At 41.8% G+C, this 23582-nt stretch overlaps 3 protein-coding genes across 5 annotated transcripts; 1 reads left to right on the top strand and 2 right to left on the bottom strand.

The window, feature by feature from the left end:
- Positions 1-1802: 1802 nt before the first annotated feature.
- LOC139288325 (ras-related protein Rab-11B) lies at positions 1803-4527 on the bottom strand. Its single transcript, XM_070909626.1, has 5 exons — positions 4430-4527; positions 3153-3348; positions 2874-3067; positions 2702-2782; positions 1803-2566 (listed from the first exon to the last, which is right to left on the bottom strand). Exons 1-5 carry the CDS (start codon positions 4467-4469, stop codon positions 2421-2423), a joined length of 657 nt encoding a protein of 218 aa, XP_070765727.1. The 5' UTR covers positions 4470-4527; the 3' UTR covers positions 1803-2420.
- Positions 4528-6532: 2005 nt separating this feature from the next.
- Positions 6533-14122, top strand: LOC139288095 (signal-transducing adaptor protein 1-like). Of its 2 annotated transcripts, none has more exons than XM_070909349.1 (13): positions 6533-6727; positions 8545-8616; positions 8758-8877; positions 8969-9025; positions 9183-9334; positions 9815-9946; positions 10232-10301; positions 10801-10903; positions 11099-11188; positions 12062-12133; positions 12269-12319; positions 12439-12588; positions 12689-14122. In XM_070909349.1, the coding sequence occupies exons 1-13, from the start codon at positions 6641-6643 to the stop codon at positions 12754-12756; spliced, it is 1224 nt and encodes a 407-aa protein (XP_070765450.1). In that variant the 5' UTR covers positions 6533-6640; the 3' UTR covers positions 12757-14122. The 2 variants fall into 2 exon arrangements, with proteins under 2 accessions (XP_070765450.1, XP_070765449.1); XM_070909348.1 differs by having other exon boundaries at positions 12059-12133.
- A 776-nt stretch (positions 14123-14898) lies between these two features.
- On the bottom strand, positions 14899-23001 carry fsd1 (fibronectin type III and SPRY domain containing 1). Of its 2 annotated transcripts, none has more exons than XM_070909375.1 (13): positions 22987-23001; positions 22173-22268; positions 21959-22090; positions 19421-19522; positions 19161-19183; positions 18608-18729; positions 17002-17211; positions 16825-16923; positions 16513-16671; positions 16305-16382; positions 15505-15756; positions 15105-15193; positions 14899-15009 (listed from the first exon to the last, which is right to left on the bottom strand). In XM_070909375.1, exons 1-13 carry the CDS (start codon positions 22999-23001, stop codon positions 14899-14901), a joined length of 1488 nt encoding a protein of 495 aa, XP_070765476.1. The 2 variants fall into 2 exon arrangements, with proteins under 2 accessions (XP_070765476.1, XP_070765477.1); XM_070909376.1 differs by having other exon boundaries at positions 16305-16387; positions 16524-16671.
- Positions 23002-23582: the final 581 nt, after the last annotated feature.

Genomic DNA, 23582 nt, shown 5'->3' with positions numbered 1-23582 from the left:
TTTCTAGAAGAAATAACTGAAATGTAGGTCAGAGCAGAAGATGTCAGACTCGTGCAGCCACAGATCACTATGATACTTCATTTGATAGTATTGGAAGTCTGTACAAAGTACGCAACACTGCTCACTGCCCATTCATGTCAGTCATCAGAGCTACATGAAACAGATCCTCATATCTCCAAAGAGTTTTAAAGTGTTGTTATACTTTAACCATAATGTTATACCAACTCTATATGGCTCCCACAATTCAAAGGAAGTGATTTTAAATCATTGTTTTTGTTGTTTATTACACAAATAAACGTAAATGTTAACATTATGTTGTATTTTTAATTCCACGTCTTTTTTTAGAGTGTGGGTATGTTAATATGTAACATTTGCAATTTATGTTGCAGTTCTTCAGTATTCATATTTTTAAATACTACGATGTTTATGGTGTGCTGTGGAGAAACAAAAAAAAGAAAGATGTCTTCACCAAAATAGTGGTACCTGCAATCAGCCAAGAATTGTTTAATAAAACATGAGGATACATTATGGGTGAACGTTCATTCAGGTGGTTTGTTTTCTTGTGTAGATATTTGTGTTAATGATAATCATTATTTGTCTGCTCTCTGCTCTGTACTTCTGAGGTTATTTTTCCACGTGAAGACCTGTATGTGGTAAAAAGGCAGTGTAGTCTATTGTCAACTTTACAGTATAGACGCTGTGATACGGCTGTTTACAGATCATCCTCAGTCCAGCCAGGATGAGATGTCATTACTGTAAGTCTGTTTTTGACCACAGCTGTATGTTTTTCATCAGGATTAATGGGCACAAACAACTGCTGATGTCAAGTTTTGCTGTTGTAGGGAGTCGCAGAATCTCCTCATCCCATCTACTGCATTTGGAAAATATAAGCAGCTTAGTTAGAAAAACACTAGTTCAAAGATATTCCATATGCTGCCTCGTGGAACAAACAATCAACAGTCTCAAAAAAAAACACTAAACATGTTTGAATGTTTTCAGTGGGTGTAGTGATCAGAACGATAAGAGTTATTTTATCTGCCCACCTTCTTACCCTCAGATACAGACGATGTAGACACTCAGATAACTGCTACCTCAGAAAGGTGTACAGTATCATAGCATCGAGATTGGTACCCTGAGTTACCCAGACAACCCAGCTCAACTTGATAAAACAGCACTCAGAAAAAATTTAACTCCTTAACAGCAGTGGAAGAAGTACTGAGATCTCTAACTTAAGTAAAAGTAGCAATACTACAGTATAAAAATACTCCATTACAAGTAAAGGTCCTGCATTCAAAAGTTGCTTTAATTGTAAAATAATTGTCTGCAAAATCTACTTAGTAGCAAAAGTAATTACTCAAATTGTTATATTTATCATTCAATGCTTATTACTTCTTAGTACTAATTTATTTACTTCTGAGCAGCATTTTACTTTTGTAAATTGTATGTACTGTATATACTTTGAGGTAGTTTAATCTGTAACTCATATTTTATAAACTGATCACGTTTTACCTGTAAAATCTTGATCTGTAACTAGTAACAGCTGCCGGGCAAATATAACAAAGTCACAAGTACATTTGCCTCTGAAATGAAGTGGAGTGAAAATATGAAGTATCATAAATTGGAGGCACTCCAGTAAAGTATAAGTACCTCAAAACTGTACTCACAGTACTCATGTAATTGTATTTAGATACTTTCCAGCAACTTGATGAAACAAGACTCAGATCTTTTCCCAAAACCAAATCAGAGGAAAGATCATTTTCAGTAAGAACATATAAATTCAACACACTACTTTTGTCGAGAATTTTATTGTAAATTTATACAGTTCTTAAATTTAAAGTAAAACAATGACAACTTAAGCCAAATATTCTTCGATAAATACATAATGAGGATATTTTTGGCATGACAACTTATCTGATGTAAGAAGAAAGTTAGAAGAACCACGCTGTCAAACGTATAACACTGCTTCACCAGGTTGGAGTTAACTGCCTGTAGTTTATTTACACAGCACCATCTAGTGGTAACCATTGAAATGTATTTCACAACCTCCCTGCACGCGACAGAGGTTCAGTTCAGTTCAGTTCGGTTCAAACAACTTCACAGGCTTCATTAAGACAGCAACGACCGCCTTGTTCCTGCATCGCGGGAACCTTCACATTGACTCCATGAACAACTCGACTGACCAAGTGACATTAAAGGCTTCTTGAAGTTTGTTTGTTTTTTCATGGCAGAAGAGAAAAGCACGAGTGACTCCAAAAGTCCTATATAAAACAGAATGAAAGGCAGAAAGAAAAATTCAAAAGGACAGAGTGACAAGGGGGAGTTGGCCGTGAGCAGAGCGACGGGAACAGAAAAAGTGCACAGGTGATGTGACGTCGAGGTGGATGTGGAGAGGTGGAGGATGAGTGTCATGGAGTTGAGCGTCACAGGCTCTGGCAGCACTGGAGTTTGTTGCCCCTCTGCCCATCAGTGGTTGGGGGGACACTTATGTCCACTACATTGTTGCCCGGAGACTCATCGTGTGCAGACCTGTCCGCTATCTGCTTCTGCGACACGATGCGGTAGATTTCTGCAGAGGGACATTCAAGAAAGAAAAACACAGTGATGCTCTTGATTTGTTGAAACTTCCTAAAAGTGGTTTGATTTCTCTGTGTATGTAGCTGTGGCACTGGTGAAGCTGATGCTGTCATATTGCTCTTCCTACCTGTTAAAATATTCTTGAAGGCTTCTTCTACATTTGTGGAGTCCAACGCAGATGTCTCAATAAAGGAGAGAGTGTTCTTTTCTAATGTGGGAAGAGAAGAAAGATACATTTTAAACAAAGTAAAGCATTTTACACGTGATAAGGCTGGCTTGGCTTGCGCTTGATAATTTACCTGCAAAGGCTCGAGCCTCATCAGTGGGCACTGCCCTGAGGTGGCGGAGGTCACTCTTGTTTCCAACCAGCATGATGACGATGTTGTTGTCGGCGTGGTCCCGCAACTCCTTCAGCCAGCGTTCAACATTCTCGTACGTCAGGTGCTTGGCGATGTCGTAAACTAGGAGAGCCCCGACGGCACCCCTGTAGTACCTGGTGACGGCACAGGCCAGATGAATACAATAACCATAACATCTTTACTCAAGAGCATTCATATACACACAAAGAAAACACTCACGCTGAGGTGATCGCTCTGTAGCGTTCCTGTCCCGCCGTGTCCCAAATCTGAGCCTTTATCGTCTTGCCGTCCACCTGGATGCTGCGGGTGGCGAACTCCACCCCGATGGTGCTCTTGCTCTCCAGGTTGAACTCATTTCTTGTGAAACGGGACAGCAGGTTGCTCTTCCCCACTCCAGAGTCTCCGATTAGTACGACTGCAAACAAAACAAAACATTTATCATTCAAGGATCATTCAGTCGTGGCCATTTTCAATCAAAGAGAAAGCGCTGACTTGTTTTCTTTCTTCTTTCTGTACAGAGAAAACCTTATCAGACTTTGCCCTGCTGGGAGTCGTGCAGGAAAAAGCTGCCAAAACCTGCTCTCTGGGAAATCTGACTCAACAGTTTCTCAAGGCCTCTGTTCCTGTGTCTGTTGTTACGAGTCATCAGAATCCCCAACCAATTTCCAGCTGGCCCACAATAGACCTGGGCCTCTTTCTCTACTGTACTTAAACACTATTACTTACTAGATGTGATAAAGCGTATGTGTTTCCTCTTCAGTAAACTAAATGTTTAAAGCATTCAACATTTAAACCCCTGCATCCAAACTTCAGGCAATGGCATAAAACGACTTGAGGGGCAATGTAAACCAGTCTGAAAAATGCCACTTCAGTTAAGATTGCAAGGTCAGCAGCATGTTATCAGGAAACTGAACTCCAAGGTGTAAAACGACCATGTGACCAGTGACTCAGTGGTCCAGTCAGGTCTAATCTTCTGCTTTTTTTGTTTGCTTTTCCATTAAATTTATCTGATTTCATGAGGCAGTCTAAAGAAAGAAGGGGCCACTGTTGGTGCTCCTGTTTAGATAGCTAAGATTTAAAGTGTGGCTATATGTAAGGACGACTTCTCTTCCGATAACAATAAAGTTGAATTTCATTACTGCAAATGTAATCGCTCCACCCGTTACACTAGCTACTCAGTTAGCTTGATGGGCTAAAACACCCTACGCCCTACTTTCTGCAAAATACATGAAACAAAACAAATGATTTTCGGCAGACCTTGACACAAATAAGAGCGCTAACACAACTTAAGTAAAAGTACAAGTGAGGTTCATTAGAAATGACAAATGAAAACACGCTGCTAACGCTCCAGCTAAGAAAACAGTCTGGCTAGCTACAGTTAGCTGCCACCACCAGCTGATATTAAACCTGACCACTGACGTTAGCGCAGTTAGCAGGCATGCTAACAAAGGTAACGTCAAACAAGGTTATCTGCGAGCAGGTCCTGTTCCGCTTACCTTTGAACAAGAAATCATATTCGTCGTCTCTGTTCCCCATTGTTAGATGCAATCACCTCTCTGAGATTGCGGTGATGACAAGAAAATACTTCCCCTGCCCTAACCAGGGTGCTGTGCCAAGATGACAGAAGACAATGCGCACATTGCGCAGGAAGAGCAGAGCCGCTGAGAGAGAGAGTTGCGTTAACGCTGCACGGTCACGTGACGTACCGGTACAGTTAGTTAGAGCGTAATAAAGTTAAACATTTACCAGACATTTATGTCTATAAGTAATACATTGAGAACTAAGGTCCCCACATTGTCATTAATGACCACTAAGTACTCAGTAATAATGGTATAACTAATAGTCAACTACTATTTCCAGGGTCAAGAATGAACTTTCATGCTCAACTTTTAAGCTGAGAAATCTTAAAACTGCTATGGATGAAATCATATCAGCTGCAGATTTTAAATCAACAAATTAAAGTCAACAAATCCATTTCCATGACAACTGAGCAAACCTTCAATCCAAACATGCAATGATGAAGACGTGAAATAAGGTTGAAAGTTCCAGAAAAAGCTGACAGGTGGACCTTGTGTTGGGATTGTTTATTTCTATTGTTTTATGGTTTATTTGCTAAACAAAGTCAGTGGTAAAGTCAATAATTTACATCAGAATTTATAAGGCAAACACAGCTGATCTCACTACATGGCACACCCATAAGCTGTGCTTGGACTTTAACAGCAGAAGTGGCAGGAAACTGACATAGAAATATACAGATAGATATTGAAGCCTGCGTGGGGGGGTGCTAGAATTAAAACTATCACTAAAAGATACGCAGACATTTAACGAAAGAGATTTCTGATCTCTGATGCAACTTATTCCACCTCTTCATCCTCTTTCTCGCACATTTAGTCAGATTGCTGAGGCGCATATGCTCCTCATATGAACATTACAAATATCCCTGGTTCTCCATGATCTGTAGAAAGTAATCCGAAGAATAGATAAACGGCGGCAAAAGAAACGATGTGTCGGAGTGATTAGAAAGAGCCAGCAGAGGGAGCCACCACAACACAAACATCAGTTGTCACATACACAATTACACACATTACAACGTGTAGTGAAATCTGTTTGTGCCTCCCTCCAGAAAGCAACAACAACAACAACAACAACAGCAACAACAAAATACAATAGAATAAAATAAATCAAATAAAATGTTTTACAAAAGAAACATAAAATGAAAAAGTGTGACCATGGATGAGTTTCAGAAAATGTAAACAATATAACTGGTACATATATCAATGTGTGGCAGGTGGATGGATTATAATCTTATAATCTATAATCTTATAATCATCTCTGCCTCTTGACACAAATATCCATTTTTCCTTAAGGCCTCTCACCTATTCAGATTAAGTATGCACTGTGCAAGTTAAATGTAAGAAAATCCCAGCTGTATAGAAAGCAGCTGAGGTTTAAAATATAAAGGTGGTGAGATATCCAACCATCACCTCATATACGAACTCTCACCCCTTGCAGATATCTTATAATGACTGCTTCACAGTCAACTACATGCTTATCTAGATTATTAACTGTAGGGTTTAGACCACAACACAGTGCAATAACAACCACTAGACTGTTTGGTCTTGATATCACGCTTTCATCAGATAACAGACAATTTACTGCCCTGTTTGTTGTTGGCTGTCAGGCTTTTGTTGACTGACTCAACATCTGCAAACGATAATACAATTAAAATCGTGTACTCTGCTTAGCTGTCACGTTTTACATCCAACAGTGTCCACAGTTGAAAAGCAGGCAACATGTGCGACACCATTCTGAAAATGTTGTGCTGTTAACATGCGTCTTCTCCAGTTTAATGAGTCTTTACACATTCATTTACACAGAAGTGTGCCCTGTAAGTTCGTGTAATGTTATATGCTGGTGTTAGTTTCAGTGAGGTAATTTCCATTTTACAAAGACGTCAAACACTTCGGAGGAAGTTCCACCTGTAAATACTTCAGTATCACCCGCCCACTCCACGCATTAACCAATCAGCGGCGAGGACGCTGCCTCTTAAAATAGTGACAGACAGGTTTATTACTCACTTTAATATAGAAGGAGCTTCAGTACAGACCGGCAGAACCTGCCGGTGTATTAATGGGGGAATCTACTACATAGTCTTAGTCGAGTCTGTGTGTAAGTTCTGATTTATTTAAGCATCTACTCTCCTCGTGATGGCAAAGCGGACAGGGCGACAGAGGAACCAGCTGCCCACCTGTTACTATGAGGGATACCTGGAGAGGAGGTCGTTCAAAGATAAGGTATTTTATCAGGCAATAGTGGAGAGACTTGTTTGTCTGTGCAAACTCTGTTAGAGGCAGGTTTGTCTGTGTTGTATGCAACAGGTGGAATTGACTGCAAAAACGTTTTTGTTCTTGTATCTGTTGTTATTTGTGGGTTTTAGGTGTTTTGTGTGTTAACAACATTTTCATTGTCGATTAATCTGCCAGTCATTTTTTTTTCAACTAATCGATTAAATGTTAACAAATCCCGAAAAACATCCATCACAAATTCTTGCTGCCCACGGTGACGTCTTCAGATTGCTTGTTTTGACCAACACTAGAAAACCTAAAGATTTTTAGTTTATTATCATATAAGACAAAGAAGAGCAGCAAATCCTCACATTTGAAAAATGTGAAACTTAAATGGTTAGTTGATTGTCAAAATTGTTGCAGATTATTTTTCTGTCAATCGACTACTTGACTAATTGTTTCAGCTGTAAATGAGTGCGTTTACATGGGACATCAGAAACCTGGTCCTTCCTATCCCAGTTTACATGGCGCAAACAGTATCCATGTTTGTGATTATCTCTGTGCAGCAGTGTTTTGATTTCTCTCCATCTCAGTCACTATGTGCTGTACCTACAGAGAAGGGTCAGAAACCTGGACAAGGTGTTGGATCCTGTATCCATGCCACAGTATCCTGGTTTCTGTTGGAGTACTCCATCACAACCGGGATCATCCAAAAACCCGATCATAACCAGAATTCTTGTGTACATGTGAACGCACTCATGACTCTGCTGTTGTTGTTGGTAGTAGTTTTGTGTGTGTGTGTGTGTGTGTGTGTGTGTGTGTGTGTGTGTGTGTGACATGAATGACTGGCATCTCAACAATGTGCAGAGGAAGAAGATGCCAGGGATCTACATAAGACTCCTGTTAACTTGAATCTGTTTTAAATGTCAGAACTGATCCATGGTGCTACAGAGGAGCTCTACTGCACTTTACATCAGTATTCTGGATGATTGGCCCTCATGAAGATGTCATTTGTTACTGTAATTACTGTGGTTTAATACTCCAGCCTGTGCTCAATATGTGAAGTGTCTGTTCTCTGTGGGCGGAGCAGCCTCTCTGTCATTATATAGCTTCTTGTAAGTTGTGTGGACTTTGCCTTGAGAATCGCATCTCTCCGACTGGTCTGACTGCTTTTCTGCTCATTGTGCAATAAAGATTAGAGCAAGCCGGGGACTGACAGAAAACTGGAAACTGGCAAGGCAGGCTTTGGGAATCATAAAAACCTGTGTGCTGTTCGGCCCAGCCCTCCCTGATAGGAGCCTGTGTACGCTCCAGTGACAGTGCCTAAGGGGAAGTTTTAAACCTATCCCAGTCCCGGATGAAACAAGGGGTGCTCGCTTACATCAGAGGTTGATTTGGGATTAATTAGGGACTCCTTCAAATGCAGATTTACAGTTGACTAGTTGTATATTATACAAGTTTGGAGTTGGCTTTGAGCTGAAACAGACAATGGTGATCACAAACTACTCACAACTTAATCCAGGAAACAGCTGCACATACCTGATTCAATTCAGGTCCAACACTACGCTGTTATTAACATTACACACTAGTTTCAGTTGTGGTTACAAACTGTTGACTCATCAAGTCCTAATCCAAGAATGTCACCCACACAGACTGCAGCTGCTCTACTTATTTCCTCGTTGTAGTATTTATTTTCCCCCTTTCTGTCTTTGTGCTGTGTTGTTTGACACACGTAGAAATCTGTGTTCTTATTTGATTTTCTTCTTCCTTCATGTATTTGTTCCCAGCTTGACATACTATCCTTTTATATCTGTGTTTGTGTGCAGACATCTCGGAAACTGTGGACTTGCCTGTGTGGAAACACGCTGTTCTTCTTCAATGAGAAGAGAGACAGTGATGTAAGTGATCACATAGATTTTGGTTAATGTAAGAGACAGATGTAGATGTTTTCAAATTAAAATGGTTCTTTATTGAGCCAACACTTTTATTATTATTCTTATTATACGTCACTCCGTGTGTCTTTGTGTGTGTTTCATCAGTACATAGAGAAACTGGATCTCACTGGATTGATCTCAATAACAGATGACAGCAGCCAGGATCGTAACTTAGATGCAGCCAGACTCAACCTCCAGACGAAGGATGGAAATATCAAATTCACTGTGAGGGAATATGTAGAAAACATGTAAATAATCTTTTTTTCAAAGTAATTCTCCATTTTCACAGTTTTTCTCTCCTCCATTGTCTCTACAGGTCCCTAATGCTGAGGCTCGTGAGCTGTGGAAGGGCTACATCCACTCTGTGGCCGAGGTCTGTGGAGCAACATTCACAATAAACACTGTTTTTTTTAAACTTGTTTTTTAAAATGTTTTAAACGATTCACATTTAAGAGACTGATGTTTAGATGTAGTTACGATCGGGCCATTTAACAGATCATTTAAAACAGAAACTGTGTGTCTCCCTGCAGCTGTCGTTACCATCCTCCCTCAACCTGCTGCCAGGCCAGATCCACATGCTGAAAGAGGCAATAGAAAGGGAAAAGAAAAGAAAAAAAGGTGTCCCTCCACCTGCTGTCACCAACTCCACTCCTTACATCAGCCTCCAGGCAGACATGCCAGCGTGAGTATTGACAAGACTTGACACCGACACAAAGGGCTGATACCATGATACAAAACACATGACCAAAACTGATATTTGAGAAGAGCATTTTGAAGCAAATAATAAAGGTCTTGAGCGTTCTGGCAGTATTTCAGTAATTAATGATTCTTTCCCACATGCCTTTGGTTTTCCTGGACTCCTAATTTCTGTAACTTCTACCACTACAACATAGATAAATGGCTACAGCATGAACAGAATCCCGCACAAAAAAAATACAATATGTATCTGCCTAGCAGAAAAATGTAATAACTCAGCTTAGAAGCTTTTTTTTTTTTTTCAGTGGTTTTACCACATTTCACACCTTGTCTAGAGGCAGACACCTGCCCCACTTGGGTTGTAACATGTTCTGCTCAAAAGGCAGAAATACACTGTACATATCTACATTCTTCTTCTAAAGTCAGTTTTAGATGAATGACTGCAGTTTTGTCCATTGTCCTGCAGTTGTTTCCACCGTGTGTCCCGTGTGGAGGCAGAGCTGCTGCTTGAGAGAGAGGCCAAGAGAGGAAACCTGCTGCTGAGGCCCGGGAGGGAAGGAAACTCCTTCGCTGTCACCACCAGACAGGATCTTGATGGGTACACACACACACACACACACACACACATACTCAAAGCATAAAGACACACACTCCCACACGCATCTAATACACAAAAACACAACTACTGTATCATCAATTACCTTGTGCAAAAGCCGGACTGCAGTACTGTGTTACTACTAGAAGAGAACATAACAGGCCAGACTAGAGTTTTAACACTGAATCTGACTCATCTTTCCTTGTTGTTGCATGTTGTTGTCTTGGACAGTTTATGAACTCTTTATTTGTTGTGTTTTGACTGCCTCCCTCTCTCTTTCTCCATCAGCTCCATATTCAGACACTACCGTGTGACTCGGAAACATGAGGGGGGCTTCGCCATTGATGTGGACAATCCTGTGAGTATTAAAAAACAAAATCAGGTCTAATCAGGTCAGTTGCACATGACGGCTGGAGTTGTTTTATGCGGCTTTATTGTTCAGCTGAAGTTCCATCTCCTGGTTATCTGTAGCATGTGACTTCCTGACAAAGCAGAAGGCGATTACCAGTAAACTCAGAGGTGGCAATAAAATGGTCACGTGACATTAGTTCAGTCACCTCAGACAGATTTCTCCTGCGTTGGATAAGGTTTTAATTTTGCTGCCAGTGACATGACGCACTTCTGATCTTTGACTTAAATTGCTGTCATAAAGTGATGCATGCATGCAGTGTCCTGTGTGTGCACTGGCACGGTGTTTTTGCACGTTGTTTACCTAGTTCTACCTGATTTCCTTCTCGGCACTGATGACACATAAACACCAATTAAACTCAATTGTAAGCTCAAAACACATCCTGTTGTATTTCCTGTATGTATTTTATTGTTCTTAAGTTGTTAAAAAGAAGCTGTTCTCTGTGCAGGTCCCCTGTGCCACGCTACATGATGTGATCCGCTATTTAGTGGAAAAAACTGAAGGAGTTTTGATTCCTCTCATCATTGAGGACCAATATGAGAAAAACATCTGTATGTACAAAAACGCTGGCATTGTCGTCTTTTTCACTCTATTTAGTTTTCTCTCTTTTTTGCCTTTATTTTGCTCGCTCACTTCATCTTTAAGTCACCTTCTTAGCTGTGTGTTCGTTGTTCCATATACCAAACATTTACATTTACCAAGACGTATACATGACTAATTAAAGTTCTGGCTTTTTTTTTTTACAGCTTTTATTTGGTCTGATAATGAAAATGGAGAGAAGAGCGTTCAGCAGGCCCCGTCAAACCTTGTCCCACCAAGTGTTCCTCCCAAACCAGGTACTGTGTCCACTAATACAAAAACACACATGAACACATAGAGCCACAAAACTATTTACACCGTTTGCCAGATCTGTTTTCTTTGACGCATTCAAGTATTTAGAAATCTCTCCTCTGCGACTGCGTGGTTTAATCTTGGGCTTTTTCCTAGTTACAATGACACAGACAATTACTTTTAGTCGATTCTTTACACCATAATGTACTTTATGGAAAAGTAAAATATCTTTGTACCAGTGCCTGTGCATGAATATCAGCATATCAATCAAAGGTTTTCAAACCATTGTGGGAACACTGGCGTTTTCCTGGGGAGGTATGATTGCTTTGTGAGTCCACGTACCCACACCCAATCATTCACTCATGCTCTGCTTGTTTTAGAGCTTTTGTGCAGCAGGTAGAAATTCCTCTACACAGTTTTGTTTTGCTTTGAACTTTGTAACTAAATGTTAACAAGACTAAGCGTCAACAGCAGACGTTCCCAACCTTGTGACCCCTTTAAAACGATGCAATGTCCACTCGAGACCCCTCTTCACGGGTTGCATTTGTGTACTAGCTGGGTTCTGGTTGAACCGAAGAGTGGCTTTTTCCCCCTTGTTTTACTGAATAGTTATTAAAAGTAACATTATCTAGTAATTCGCAAAGATTACAGGAAAGTCTGAAAAATTAAACATAATTTGGTGTAGCAGATATAAGTGGTGCTTTGACAAACTAACATGCTAATGTTCAGCAGGTATAATGTTTACCACGCTCCTCATCGTAGTTTAGCAGGTTAGCATGCTGAGGGCTGATGCTGAATGTCATAAACCAAATTATTGTAAAATAAATAAATAAATAAACCCTCTTTATAATTATAATTACATGTTTTTGTTTCAGTAGCTCCAAGAACACAGACCCCTGAACCAGAGCCAGCACAACTTGTAGAAGGGAATGTGTATATGAATGACATGCGTGAGTATAACTCTGCTGCCACCAGTCCCATCAATCAATCCGTCTATCATTCACTCGTCTGTCTTACAAAACATGAACTGGTGTGACTTCATTTTTTTCCGTTGCCATTGCTAACTATAATCTGTGTTCAAACAGTGGAGGAGAAAGAACAAGAGCCAGAAGATTCCACGGCCGTTCCACTGTCACGTAAGTCCCTCCGTCTTATCTGTCAATCTCAGAAACTCAGAGAGAATGTTTTCCTTTTACCTGCTGCATGACTGTAATCATTTTTTTTTTTATGACCATAAATCATTGTGTTTCCATAGGACCGGAGAACAAAGCTCCAAAGAAAGCAATGATGCCTCCGACTCCTGCTCCTCGCAGATTGTCCTCTTCTACGTCAGCCCCCTCTTCTACCTCCTCCACAAACAGCCGGGATCTCAGAATGAGAGTCCCAGCAGACACTCAGGGACAGAGTGAGTCCACCTTTACCTTCTTTAAATGGTCATCCGTGCAGATATATCGTCATTACTTTCTTGCCATAATATCAAAGCTTTATTGTGTGATGTGCTCTAGTTCCTCTCGCAGCAGCGATATCTGAGCTGAAACTGAAGTTCGAACAAAAGGAGAAGTGTCAAGAGTGACCCCTCCTGGTGGGAGCCTCTCAAAGCCTCTGTGACTCACTAAAGAGTACAGAGCCACTTCACCAGTCTTGCCCCCCGCAAGATGAACCAACACAAGGCAGCGGAGACCAGCCTCTTTCTCGTCTGCATCGTGGCTCTGCCCCTCCTCGTCAGCTGGCTGTCAGCAGGAAAGCCTCTCAGAAGATTAACACTTTATTGATTCCCCCTCCTCAGACACTCATTAGCCAATGAATCGACTGTAGCGAGGGGTGTACATGTCACATTACCTTCACCTCGTTCCTCTTGTACATTTTGCACATGAATAATGGTGTACATGTTCCTGATCAGACTGTATCTGATTTTCTATATCAGTGTTGTTTTCTACTTCTTTTAGTGTAATCAGCTGTTTATTTGAATTTCACTGTATGCATTTTTTACATAGCTAAGATGGTTATATTTATTCTGCCTTAGAGGTGTGTCATGTATGTATATATATATATATGTAATTTCACAGCATGTATCACTGCCTCTCTATACAGTGAACTCCTACTGTACCTACTGTATGTGAATTGTTGTATATAGTTTATCAGTGAAGTAAAACTCTTGTTTCTGTCACATGAAATCAGACCCAAGTGAACAAGCAACTTCTAGTCTGTGCCATGCAGCAGTTAGAAACCAATCAGAAATCAATCAGTTTTATGATGATGTTCTGTACCTGGTCTGTTTTTCCTGTTTTACAACTTTTTTTTTCAAACTTTCTTACTTTGTTTTCATTCCTCGTTGAAACAGAAATCCAAGAACAAAGTGCTCTCACTCCTTTATTACCTCAATGACTGATACACTGTAGTGGAAAAATTAAACTATTTACAATAAATTGTGACATTACGTCAGCATGTGAAATAAAAGTTAACATAATTCTCGTCTTCTTTAAAGCATCGCAGGCTACTGTTATTCAGGAGGCGCATACAGAAGGAGCAGCGTGGCAAAGCAAGACTTGTTACCATATGTGTGTAACGTTTGACATGGACGCTACTCGGAGGTCGGGCTGTGCACAAAAAAGGACTCACTACTCATAAAAGGGATTTCTCTTCCGCAAATAAAGTGGTGTTATTAGGTATAGACGCATACATACTGTACTGTACATGATGCCTCCTCTACATGGAGTTACACTGAAGGAAACTCCCTTCTAACTTCCTGTGCAGAGTCTGACTGTCAGATGTAACTCCACAGCCAACGCTGACTCTAATTTAAAACTAGCAGAACCTCAGCAGGAGGCTAAAGGACCCAGTTTCTTGCACGCAAAGTGTGGGACCTGACTACAAAGAGTGAAATGCAGTAAACACTGAAGTCTGCATGCCTTGGCAAGAAATAAATACAACATCCCTAATATGTGTTGTTCACTTGTTATGATCCATTAGTTGCTGGCAAAGTAGAATAAATCCTGATTGAGTGATGAACTACATTCTATTCAGTAGCATTGTCTAGAGCAGGTTGTTATTTGGGTTACAAAGGTGGGTTGATGGATAGAGGCAGATTCAGTAGGTGATAATTACCACTAAGCTACGTCACAACCAGGTTATACTAAGACTGATATAATACATTGTTTTAACTTGGTATAGGGAGGCCATTTCTTGCAGTATAATAGTAGCGTGTTGGTATGGATCACCCAAGTTGGCCTCTCAGTTTGGAAATGAGGAGGAAGGCACAGGGAGAGAGCAGACAGGACAGGCCTTGACCCTGCACCTGCAGCTGGCTGCATTGACAGTACGACTTAAAGAGTTTTGGTGATGGAAAGGAAGGGAGGGCAGCGGCCAGCGCTAAATCATTGCTCTAGCAGCAGTGGGACAGTGCTAAATGAATGTGTAGAGAGAGGAGAACTAGTAAGACTACAGCTAACGTGTCCCAAGCAATCACAACAGCCATAATCATACATCTGAAGAATTCTGTCACTGAGGGTGCCGGTGACTCACTTTGTTCCCAAAAACCATTTTTTTTTGTTGTCATGCAACACAGACACGGCACGTGGAACAGGCTAAACCATCATATTCCAGTGATGTAACTCTTCCGTGATATGGCTTTGACCGCAGCCAGAGGTGATGTTCCTGCAGCGGCGGCTGTGGTCGAGCAGAGATGGGAGGTGTCCGGCGGGCTGAGCTGATGGGTCTAGGTGAGGCTGGCGTTGGAGCTGCTGGTGCCGCTGTTCTTCCTCTGGCCGCTTAGCACCACGCTGGGAACCTGCAGGCCTGTCACTACTGAAAAACTGCCGTTCCACACCTGCAGGGGGCGACACATCAACACGCAGCTTAAACACTGAAAAGGTCACGGAATAATAGAGGATTCTTTTAGATGACAGAAGAAACGTTTCTCACCATGAACGCTGGTATAACTGGCTGCTGGAACTTGGTTTTGAAGGTGTGCATCAGCAGTTTAGTTTTGGCGTTGTAGAAAGAAAGCACACCTGGACAGGATAAACAAGTACACGTCTTAAATGAAAAAAGCAGGGCTGCAACTAACATTTTCATTGTTGATTAATCTGTCATTTATTTCTTCAAATAATCAATTCATTGTTTAGTTCATAAAATGTCAAAACATTGTGAAAAATGTCCATTACGATCACACAAAGTGGTGTCTTTAATTTGCTTATTTGCAACAGATTTTTCATCTCAGTGACAAACTTTAAAGTGTTTATTTTGCAAAGGAGAAATTCTCAACATTTAACAGACCGACGGTGATTCTGTCTGTGATCATTCATACACTGACACTGTTTACCTTCGTCATAGTTGATGTAAACTCCTATACTGTTTGGGATGGGACAGTCCAGTGTTCGGGCCTTGTTGTTGTGCTTGGCCGTGAGGCTCTGCTGCAGCCAGTTGTTCAGGTGGATGCACCAGGAAGCGCTGCTTTTCCCCAACTGGTCGAATCGTCCGAGGCTCCGCAGGGCTACACCCACAGCGAAGGCTTTGCTCTCCTTGTCGAACCGCACTTCCCAGTACTGCTGGCCAGCGTCGATCATGGTGTCAGCTGTCAGGAGACACAAGCCCGTTTCATGGTTGAGAAGCGAGAAGAATTTGTGTAGATTGAGAGCTGTGGTTACATGAACATGAACAGAGTTTGAAATCTACGAGATTATTGAATAAGCAACAATTTAAAAGGATATGGAGCATACAAATAATGGCACAAGACTTGCGCTCTGTAAACCAGCTTTAATGCAGAACTGAGGTGCACAAGTTGGCCAACTCTGGTTTAAATGTAGAGAAACATTAAACTATTTCTCCCTATTTATTCAAGAGCGTGACATTCCTCTTGGAAGATCAGCAGGCTAACTAACTAGCTACTCTGGGTGGATACAGGCCAGTATACTAAGGCCAGCTGGGCTTATAAACTACCCTACAAACTCAGTAAGGTTAGATGCATTGGCAGTGTACAAGGGTTCACATTTTGCTTATATATGTTATATATTTTGCTCCACTCCACCCAGTTTCACATGACTGTAAAGCTCCAGTCTGGTGTGTTTTACTCCAAGAGATGTCGACATTTGTTGCGCTTTGTGTTCCAGTGTGTGTTCTTACCCAGAACCGTGTAGGACTCTGCTGTAAATCTGTCTCTGCCGGGCCGGGCTGTCGGCGCTCTCTTAGGCGACATCAGGGCTGACCTGATTACAGATCAGAGACAACAAACACTCACAGATCCATATTTTTGAGATATATTCTCAATGACAGTAAGTACCACTGTTTTTTTAGATCCCTGTTAATAGAAGTCCAGGTTTAAAGACACTGCAAGTTACAGACCTGGCTGGTGAGTGCATCGGGGAGTTGGTTCGGTTCTTTTCCTTGCGGATGTCCTGTATCTTTCCTCCACTGCTGTCCCACTCCACACTCAAGTCCTCCACCTTCAGGTTCTGGTGCGACGAAGCAGAGTCCAGTTTGAAGGTGAAGGCTGCAAATGGAAAAATGAGTCAGACTTTTTATTAACACACTGATAGGTATGAAAGACAATCCAATATTCACATTCCTACCAACAAAGACGATCACAGTGAAATAATAGCAGCAACGCGGCCTTGTAGACCTAGTCTGAGTCCAGTATTCTCACCGTGGGTTTCTAGTGTAACCGGCTCAGAGAACTCCCCTGCCACGGCCTTGTTGCATGCTTTCACTCTGAATGTCAAGTACCGGGTGTCAAAGCGCAGACCTGAGAATAAAGAAACAAGTATCCTTTAGGAGTCAGCTTAATCAAAAGCCAAATACCTCCTCACCATCCTCTTCCTACCTGTGAGCGTGTGCTCCATCTCTCGTATCCCCTCCACCACCATCCAGGGGTAGTCCTCCCTGATGCGGGGCGGACCCTCGTGGTTTGTGCGTCGATGCTCCAGTATATAGTGGTCTATTTTGCTGTCAGGCTCCGGTAAGGTCCAAACAACACTCACGGTGTTGTCGCACACCTGGCACTCTGAGACCTGGATCTCTGGAGTGGCAGGAACTGGAGAGGAGAGACAGTTTGTTACAAGGAATATCAAAAATCCTCAACTCTTGTTCATCACTTTTAATGTTTAATGTTATGTAACGGCAGAAAACAGATTTAAAACTATTTAAAAACTCGGGTTTATGATTGTATCATGACGTGAGCTGTCACATGGGAATAATGTTACAGCCGCATCAATTGATTTTTGCCACTTGGGGGCAGAATTACCCCAAAACAAGCGAACAGGTACAGGGCCTAGCTTAAATTTATGGCTAAAGTGTTAGCCAACAATTTTATATTTACACATCAATCTGATACGGTGCAACATAAGCATTCATTTGGAGTCCAATATTCACTTTTCATTTGTCTGTTTTGCTCTCTAAACATCTGGCGCTGCTAAACATTCAACTATTATCACCAGCTAACCGCTAGTCGGTTTGGTGCTAAACAGGTGGCGTTCAGTGGCTTTACCAGAGCTTTTACCAGAACAGCTGCTAGCACTGACACGCAGTCCTTCAGTTAATACGTGGGCTGTGAAACCACACCAGTGCACTAAAGAGGTTAGGGAGCCTCACACAGCTGCACAGTTGCACAATAATCATCTGCGGTTTCATAGCTGTCAATGACCTCTTTCACATTACATGTTTACTAGTCATTTGACTCATTAATATATTAAATATTGATCAGTTGAGCGAAGTGAAGCCGATGCAACAGGCGGCTTGTTTGACATAGAGCCATTGTTTAGCTGTCATTGACACTCGGAGTGTATGGTTGGAAACAAAGGCCCGGACTGTGTATAAGCAAGGCAGACGTTAACGCCTGTGTGTGGTTACGAATGATCTATCTACACAAATTAACCAGCATTTATGTCACGAGTAAAAGTCCTGCATTCAAAATCTTATTTAAGTACACGTATTTTCAGCTGAATTTACTTTACATGTTATTATTGCAACTGGTCGAGGTGGAGCGAATTTAAACTACTTTATATATACTGTTCAATCTGTAACAGTGCAACTCTTATTAAGACAATTCAGGTTATAATTGGGTCTTAAACAAAAAAAAGGAAAAAATCTGTTAGGGGAGTAAGAAAAGTTCAAGCCGTTTTAAATTCAAAGGAAAAATGGGATTTTATTCTAGAAAATACTTGAAACTATTCGATTTGCATTGAAAAACAGGCTGGAACATTTTTCCTGCTCTGGTGGATTCTTTCACGTTTTGATAAAAATAAGGAATTAGGACTCAATTAGAGACTAAAATGAGTTGATAAAAGGGAGATTTGTGTTATTAATTAATATTATAAAGCAGCATGAAATGGAGATATACAGTGCTGGTATAGATTACACCACTGATGCAGTCACCATCTGCAGCTCTTTTGTTTCTGTCTGTATTTCTTTGTATAAGAAGTGGAGCAGACCTGGGAGAAATTTGAGGCCCTGCAACATCTCCCTCTCCTGGCTGAAGTCCACCATCAAGTGACTCATGTTGTTACTGGCTTTCGCCTTCAGGGAGAGTCGAAAGGCCGGAGCCATTGTCACGCTGCGGAACAAAGAGAGACACACGGAAAAAAAACACAACGGAAAGTGGACACGAGCGCAGCCCGTTATTCAACCGCGTCAGAGGCAGAAACAGGTGATTTCTAACACTGCTCACTAAGAAAAGGCCACTAACTAGACTTCTGTTACTACCACTGAACTCGTCACCCTGATCAGACATTTGAAAGCGGAGCTAGAGAGGGAGCAGCAGTCATCCAGGGAGGGGCTGACACAGGGTGGCACAGACAGGAGGAGACAGTGGGAAACACAAGGACAAAAGGCTCTCGAGTGGAGAGCTTTCCATAGTGCTTATTGTCTACGAAATGGGTGCGGTGGCTACACGTTTGAATGCATGCATGCTACGTTAAGAGATGGCTCAATGCTTACAGGAGGCTATGACAAAAAAGGGAAGCAATGGATGACTGAGTACTATACCTATCCTTAATGTCTTTGGCCGCCTGGAGAGGAGAAGCAGAGAAAGGGGGGAAAGGAAAAGGAGAGAAGAGATACGGAGCGAAGAGAGAACTGAGTTGTAGCCCATCATGTCGTCATGTCACACAACAAAAAGTCGCTGGTGTGCTGTGTTAAAATAATGACACTGAAATTCACCATCAGTCATCGTAAATGAAGTTATAAACAGCGAGCAGAGGGAACAGTGCAGCAGCCTCACGTCGGCGGCGGAGTTGTTCGGTTACCTGAGTGAAACTACCCGTCTCCGAGGAGCACAGCGTCTGATTGGCCAGCTCCAGCAGCTCCTCTGAACTCTCCAGGGCTTTGGAACAGGCGCTCAGCTGACTCTGAGGGGAAAAAAACAACCCACAGTCTACATCTGCTAACTTTTGCACATCCTGTCCTTAGCAATAATGGGACCACTGTGTTCCCTGCAGAAGCTATGGAGTGAGCTGCATCATTTGAGAGTCATGGCTTGGTCCTGAGGCTGCAGAGAGTTTGATGCAGGCCCCGAAGAACATAAACAACAAAGAACTTTGCGAAGCATACAGGACTTTGACCTGGGAAGAGTTAACAACACCGTACGTCTCTGCATATGAACTGGAATGATTGCTATTTGGTGACACAACTTAAAAAGCAAAGATGCGAAAGCTTGAAACACTGAATCTTTTCATTGTACAGTATCAAACTACTACATACCAACTTGGGTAAACAGATCCATTACATTAATTTGATAGTTCAATATCTCTCTAGATGGCCGAGCGTGGGAATACTCCTTTTGTTATCTAAATAATTTCCCTTTAAATGTAACATTCTTTGTTTACAATGCGTGTTTTGTACCAATCCGTTTACTCACTTTAAATATATACAGTTGCAATCACAAATATTCAACCCCCCAAAGATTTTAAGGATTTATCAATTAAAGTTTTTAAAGAGCAAGATTCTGCTTTGGATGACTTCTTTATGAGTTGAGTGATACATAAAATCAACACAGAAAATGCATGGTGTAGTATTTCTGTGTAACAGTATATTTTGTTAAGATAGCCATGTCACAATTATTCAACCCCTATATAATATTGTTGTTTTTAAAGCCTTCTGACAGTTTTTATGGCCTAAAGTGGAGTTGAAACATAATTAAGCCTTTGGGAACTCTATAATGATCCTTCATTTGCTTCAGCTGTGATGCATATATAAACCCCACCCATGAAGGTATTCAAGGTGAGTTGCAATCATGGGAAAGACAAAGGAGCTTCCACAAAAGCTGAGAGAGGAGATTATTTCATCACACCTGAAGGGCCTTGGGTATAAGAAGATTTCCAAAAAATTTAACATTCCAAGAGACACCATTGGGAGCATTATAAGGAAGTTTAAAACTTACTGAACAGCTGCAAACCTGCCTGGCTGAGAAGAAGAAAGCCCAACATTTCATCAAGGGCCCTTAGCAACTTAGTCAGGATAACTAAGAAAAACCCTCGTGTGACTGCAAGACACCTACAGGATGACGTGATGAAGGCTGGTACAAGTGCTTCAGTGGCAACTATAAGATGTGCACTGAATAAACAAGGACTTCATGGCCGGACTCCAAGACACAGTCCACTCTTGACCACAAGGAACATCAAGAGTCGACTAGAATATGCCAGGAGGAATTTGAATAAGACTACAGAGTTTTGGGAGACAGTTCTATGGACTGATGAAACAAAACTGGAACTGTTTGGACATATGGACCAGCGGTATGTCTGGCGTGCGAAAGGCCAGGCTTATGACCGGAAGAATACCATCCCCGCGGTCAAGCATGGAGGCGGGTCATTGATGATGTGGGGCTGTTTTTCTGCGGCAGGAACTGGCAATCTTGATCGTGTACCTGGCATCATGGATTCCCAGAAATACCAGGCCATTTTAAAGAGGAATGTGATGCCTTCTGTCGACAAATTAAACCTTGGTGATCATTGGACTTTCCAGCAAGACAATGATCCCAAGCACACCTCCAGGTCAACCAAAGCTTGGTTGAGAAAAAGATCCTGGAACGTCCTGGAGTGGCCTTCTCAGTCACCAGATTTAAATCCGATTGGAAAATCTTTGGTGGGATTTAAAGAAGGCAGTTGCAGCACGGAAGCCATCAAACATCACTGAGCTAGAGGCTTTTACACATGAAGAAGGGGCAAAGATTCGAGAGGAGTAAGAAGCTTGTCAGCACTTACCGAAAACGTTTGTTAGAAGTTATAAAAGCTAAAGGATGCTCCACAAAGTACTGAAGCTGGGGGTTGAATAATACTGCACGTGTTAAGAGTTACACTTTTCATTTCAACTTAAACATTAATTCAACTTCTGTTGTCAAAATAACTCATATGTATCAATAAATATTTTTTGTTTGAGGTTTTTTGTCATTTATTGTCATTATCTTTCATCCACATCACTATAATGTCTTTTGAGTTGAGGGGGTTGAATATTTCTGATTGCAACTGCAAGTGACATACCGGCTGTTTTAAACATAGATAAATTGAGTTTGTATCACTTTTATTCTCTCTTTTATTCAGTGCGTTGTCTTTAATTTGTCTCCTTGTGTGATGTAATGTTGTGTTTCTGTTGATGACACTTCCTCTACAGAGCCAGATGTTCATTCACAGCTTTGAGAACAAAAACGTATCATTTGTTTGGTGATCGAGAAATGATACAGAACAGAGAGAGGATGTCATAAAATGTACTAAGTTTCTCTCCTAAGCTTGAGTATTCTTATTGGATAAAAACTAAAAGTTAAATAAAACACATTAAATGCAGCAGCCTACCTGGAGCTCGTACATGCGGCTGGCTCTCTCCTGTTTGATGCGCGTCACCATGTTCTCCTTCATCTCGTCCAGGACAGAGTGGAGGGAGGTGAACTCAGACTCCAGGTCCTCCTGGACTCTGCTGGAGTTCGCCTGGTGTCACAACAACAAAATGTAAATACAGGAGGCAAAACCAACCAAACTGCGCAGCCTGGACTCAGTTAGTTCACTGTACCTCCAAATTGTCAAGGCTCTGTTTGAGAGAGCAGGCGAAGTTTGAAATCTCCTCATTCTTCATGGCCAGCGTGTGGGTGATCTTACGCAGAGATTCCTAAAGAAAAGACAACATCTAACTTTAGTATGTTCAACATTTTGTTATGCCTAAAACTGAAAGACTGAAAAAGCAACGCCTACACAGTTTAATATTCTCCATCAGTGGCACTGAGGGCAACTGGAGAGGACACATGGAGCTTTAGGCTGTGAGCTCCCTTTTAAACATGATTAAACAGTTGCTCTTCAGACGGGATCAGAGAAGGACCTAGCCTCAGTGCACAGGGAGGGAGGACACTTCACGGGCGGAAGGATGCGCATCTATAATTTAATAATGCAGCTTTACAGCCATTGAACAGCCGACTTCAAAAGGACTAAACCCGCACTGGGTCGATCATTCAGCGGATAACACCTCTGATATGTTTCCACTTCCGTTTTATTTTATCTCGAGCAAGCTATTCCGCAGTGAAAGAGCTCATTCATCCTGAAGGACTGTGTAGTGTTTGTTGATGCGAGAGGAGCTGCGCCAAGGCCCCCTAGTCCCGGACTATATCGCCGATACATCGATAACAAAGTCATCGATGGCATGAACGAGACACACTTCTCCGTCACCCGGACACACGCCGATTCAAATATAAAACACCACTGAGGAACACGAGTCCGGAGCGCATCCACAAGCTCCCCCTAATTTCGCAGCTCGTCCCCCTCCTTCCTTTGTACGCTACGCCCTGAAACGGCTTCCCCCATCAGAGACACCTGTTCCTCCGGCTCCGGCTCACCTTCTGGTCTCCCATCTCGCCGCTCCGATGCACCGGCGCCGCTCGAGCCGCAAACACCGCCCGTATGTGTCCTCCGTCCCCCGGTTTTTGGTTTGTTAGCACAGCGGAGCTGGTACTGATGCTGCCGGAGTGCAACGCATCTTCGGACGGACACCAACCACCAACGCCTTTGGGCCGTAGTGCTTACAGCGCATGCGGCAGAGGAGAATTCTGGGTAGTGATGTTTCTGCTGCGCGGGTGAGTAATGCTGCCTTCAGGGACTGTTGGAAGTAGAGGCGTATACCTACAAACGTGTTTTTATATTCCGAACAAATAATATTAGTACATACTGTAAAACAACAACAACAACAGTATCAGTGAAAACTCAGTTTATGTGTAAATTAACAAAAGTCAAATCAAAAATATATTCTGTTTGGCTGAATGGTGAAGAGTTTTGGTAGCTTGTGAATAGACACCAACACAATTTACAAAGAGCTTTACAGCATAAAAGCAAGATTAAAAGACTATAAATATTTATATGTACTGGCTATGGGCTTCTGGAAACACATTTTAAATATTTTGATGAAAATATCAGGGTGTAAAGTGATGTGTAATTA

Source organism: Enoplosus armatus, chromosome 7 (assembly GCF_043641665.1).
Source record: "Enoplosus armatus isolate fEnoArm2 chromosome 7, fEnoArm2.hap1, whole genome shotgun sequence".
Taxonomy (NCBI): domain Eukaryota; kingdom Metazoa; phylum Chordata; class Actinopteri; order Centrarchiformes; family Enoplosidae; genus Enoplosus; species Enoplosus armatus.
The sequence above is the reverse complement of the archived record's forward strand: the minus strand, read 5'-3'. Positions and strand labels throughout refer to the sequence as shown.

Bases quoted from the DNA above. Each gene is read 5' to 3' on its own strand.
- LOC139288325 (XM_070909626.1), bottom strand. From the start codon at position 4,469: ATGGGGAACAGAGACGACGAATATGATTTCTTGTTCAAAG. The intron at 3,349-4,429 runs GTAAGCGGAACA...TTTTGTTTGCAG, and splicing joins ATATGATTTCTTGTTCAAAG to TCGTACTAATCGGAGACTCT. The intron at 2,783-2,873 runs GTAAATTATCAA...TTCCCACATTAG, and splicing joins TGAGGCTCGAGCCTTTGCAG to AAAAGAACACTCTCTCCTTT.
- LOC139288095 (XM_070909348.1), top strand. From the start codon at position 6,641: ATGGCAAAGCGGACAGGGCGACAGAGGAACCAGCTGCCCACCTGTTAC. The intron at 8,878-8,968 runs GTGAGGGAATAT...TTGTCTCTACAG, and splicing joins ATGGAAATATCAAATTCACT to GTCCCTAATGCTGAGGCTCG. The intron at 12,589-12,688 runs GTGAGTCCACCT...GATGTGCTCTAG, and splicing joins AGCAGACACTCAGGGACAGA to TTCCTCTCGCAGCAGCGATA.
- fsd1 (XM_070909375.1), bottom strand. The intron at 19,523-21,958 runs GTAGGCTGCTGC...TTTTCCCCTCAG, and splicing joins GCCGCATGTACGAGCTCCAG to AGTCAGCTGAGCGCCTGTTC. The intron at 16,672-16,824 runs GTGAGAATACTG...TTCCATTTGCAG, and splicing joins GGTTACACTAGAAACCCACG to CCTTCACCTTCAAACTGGAC.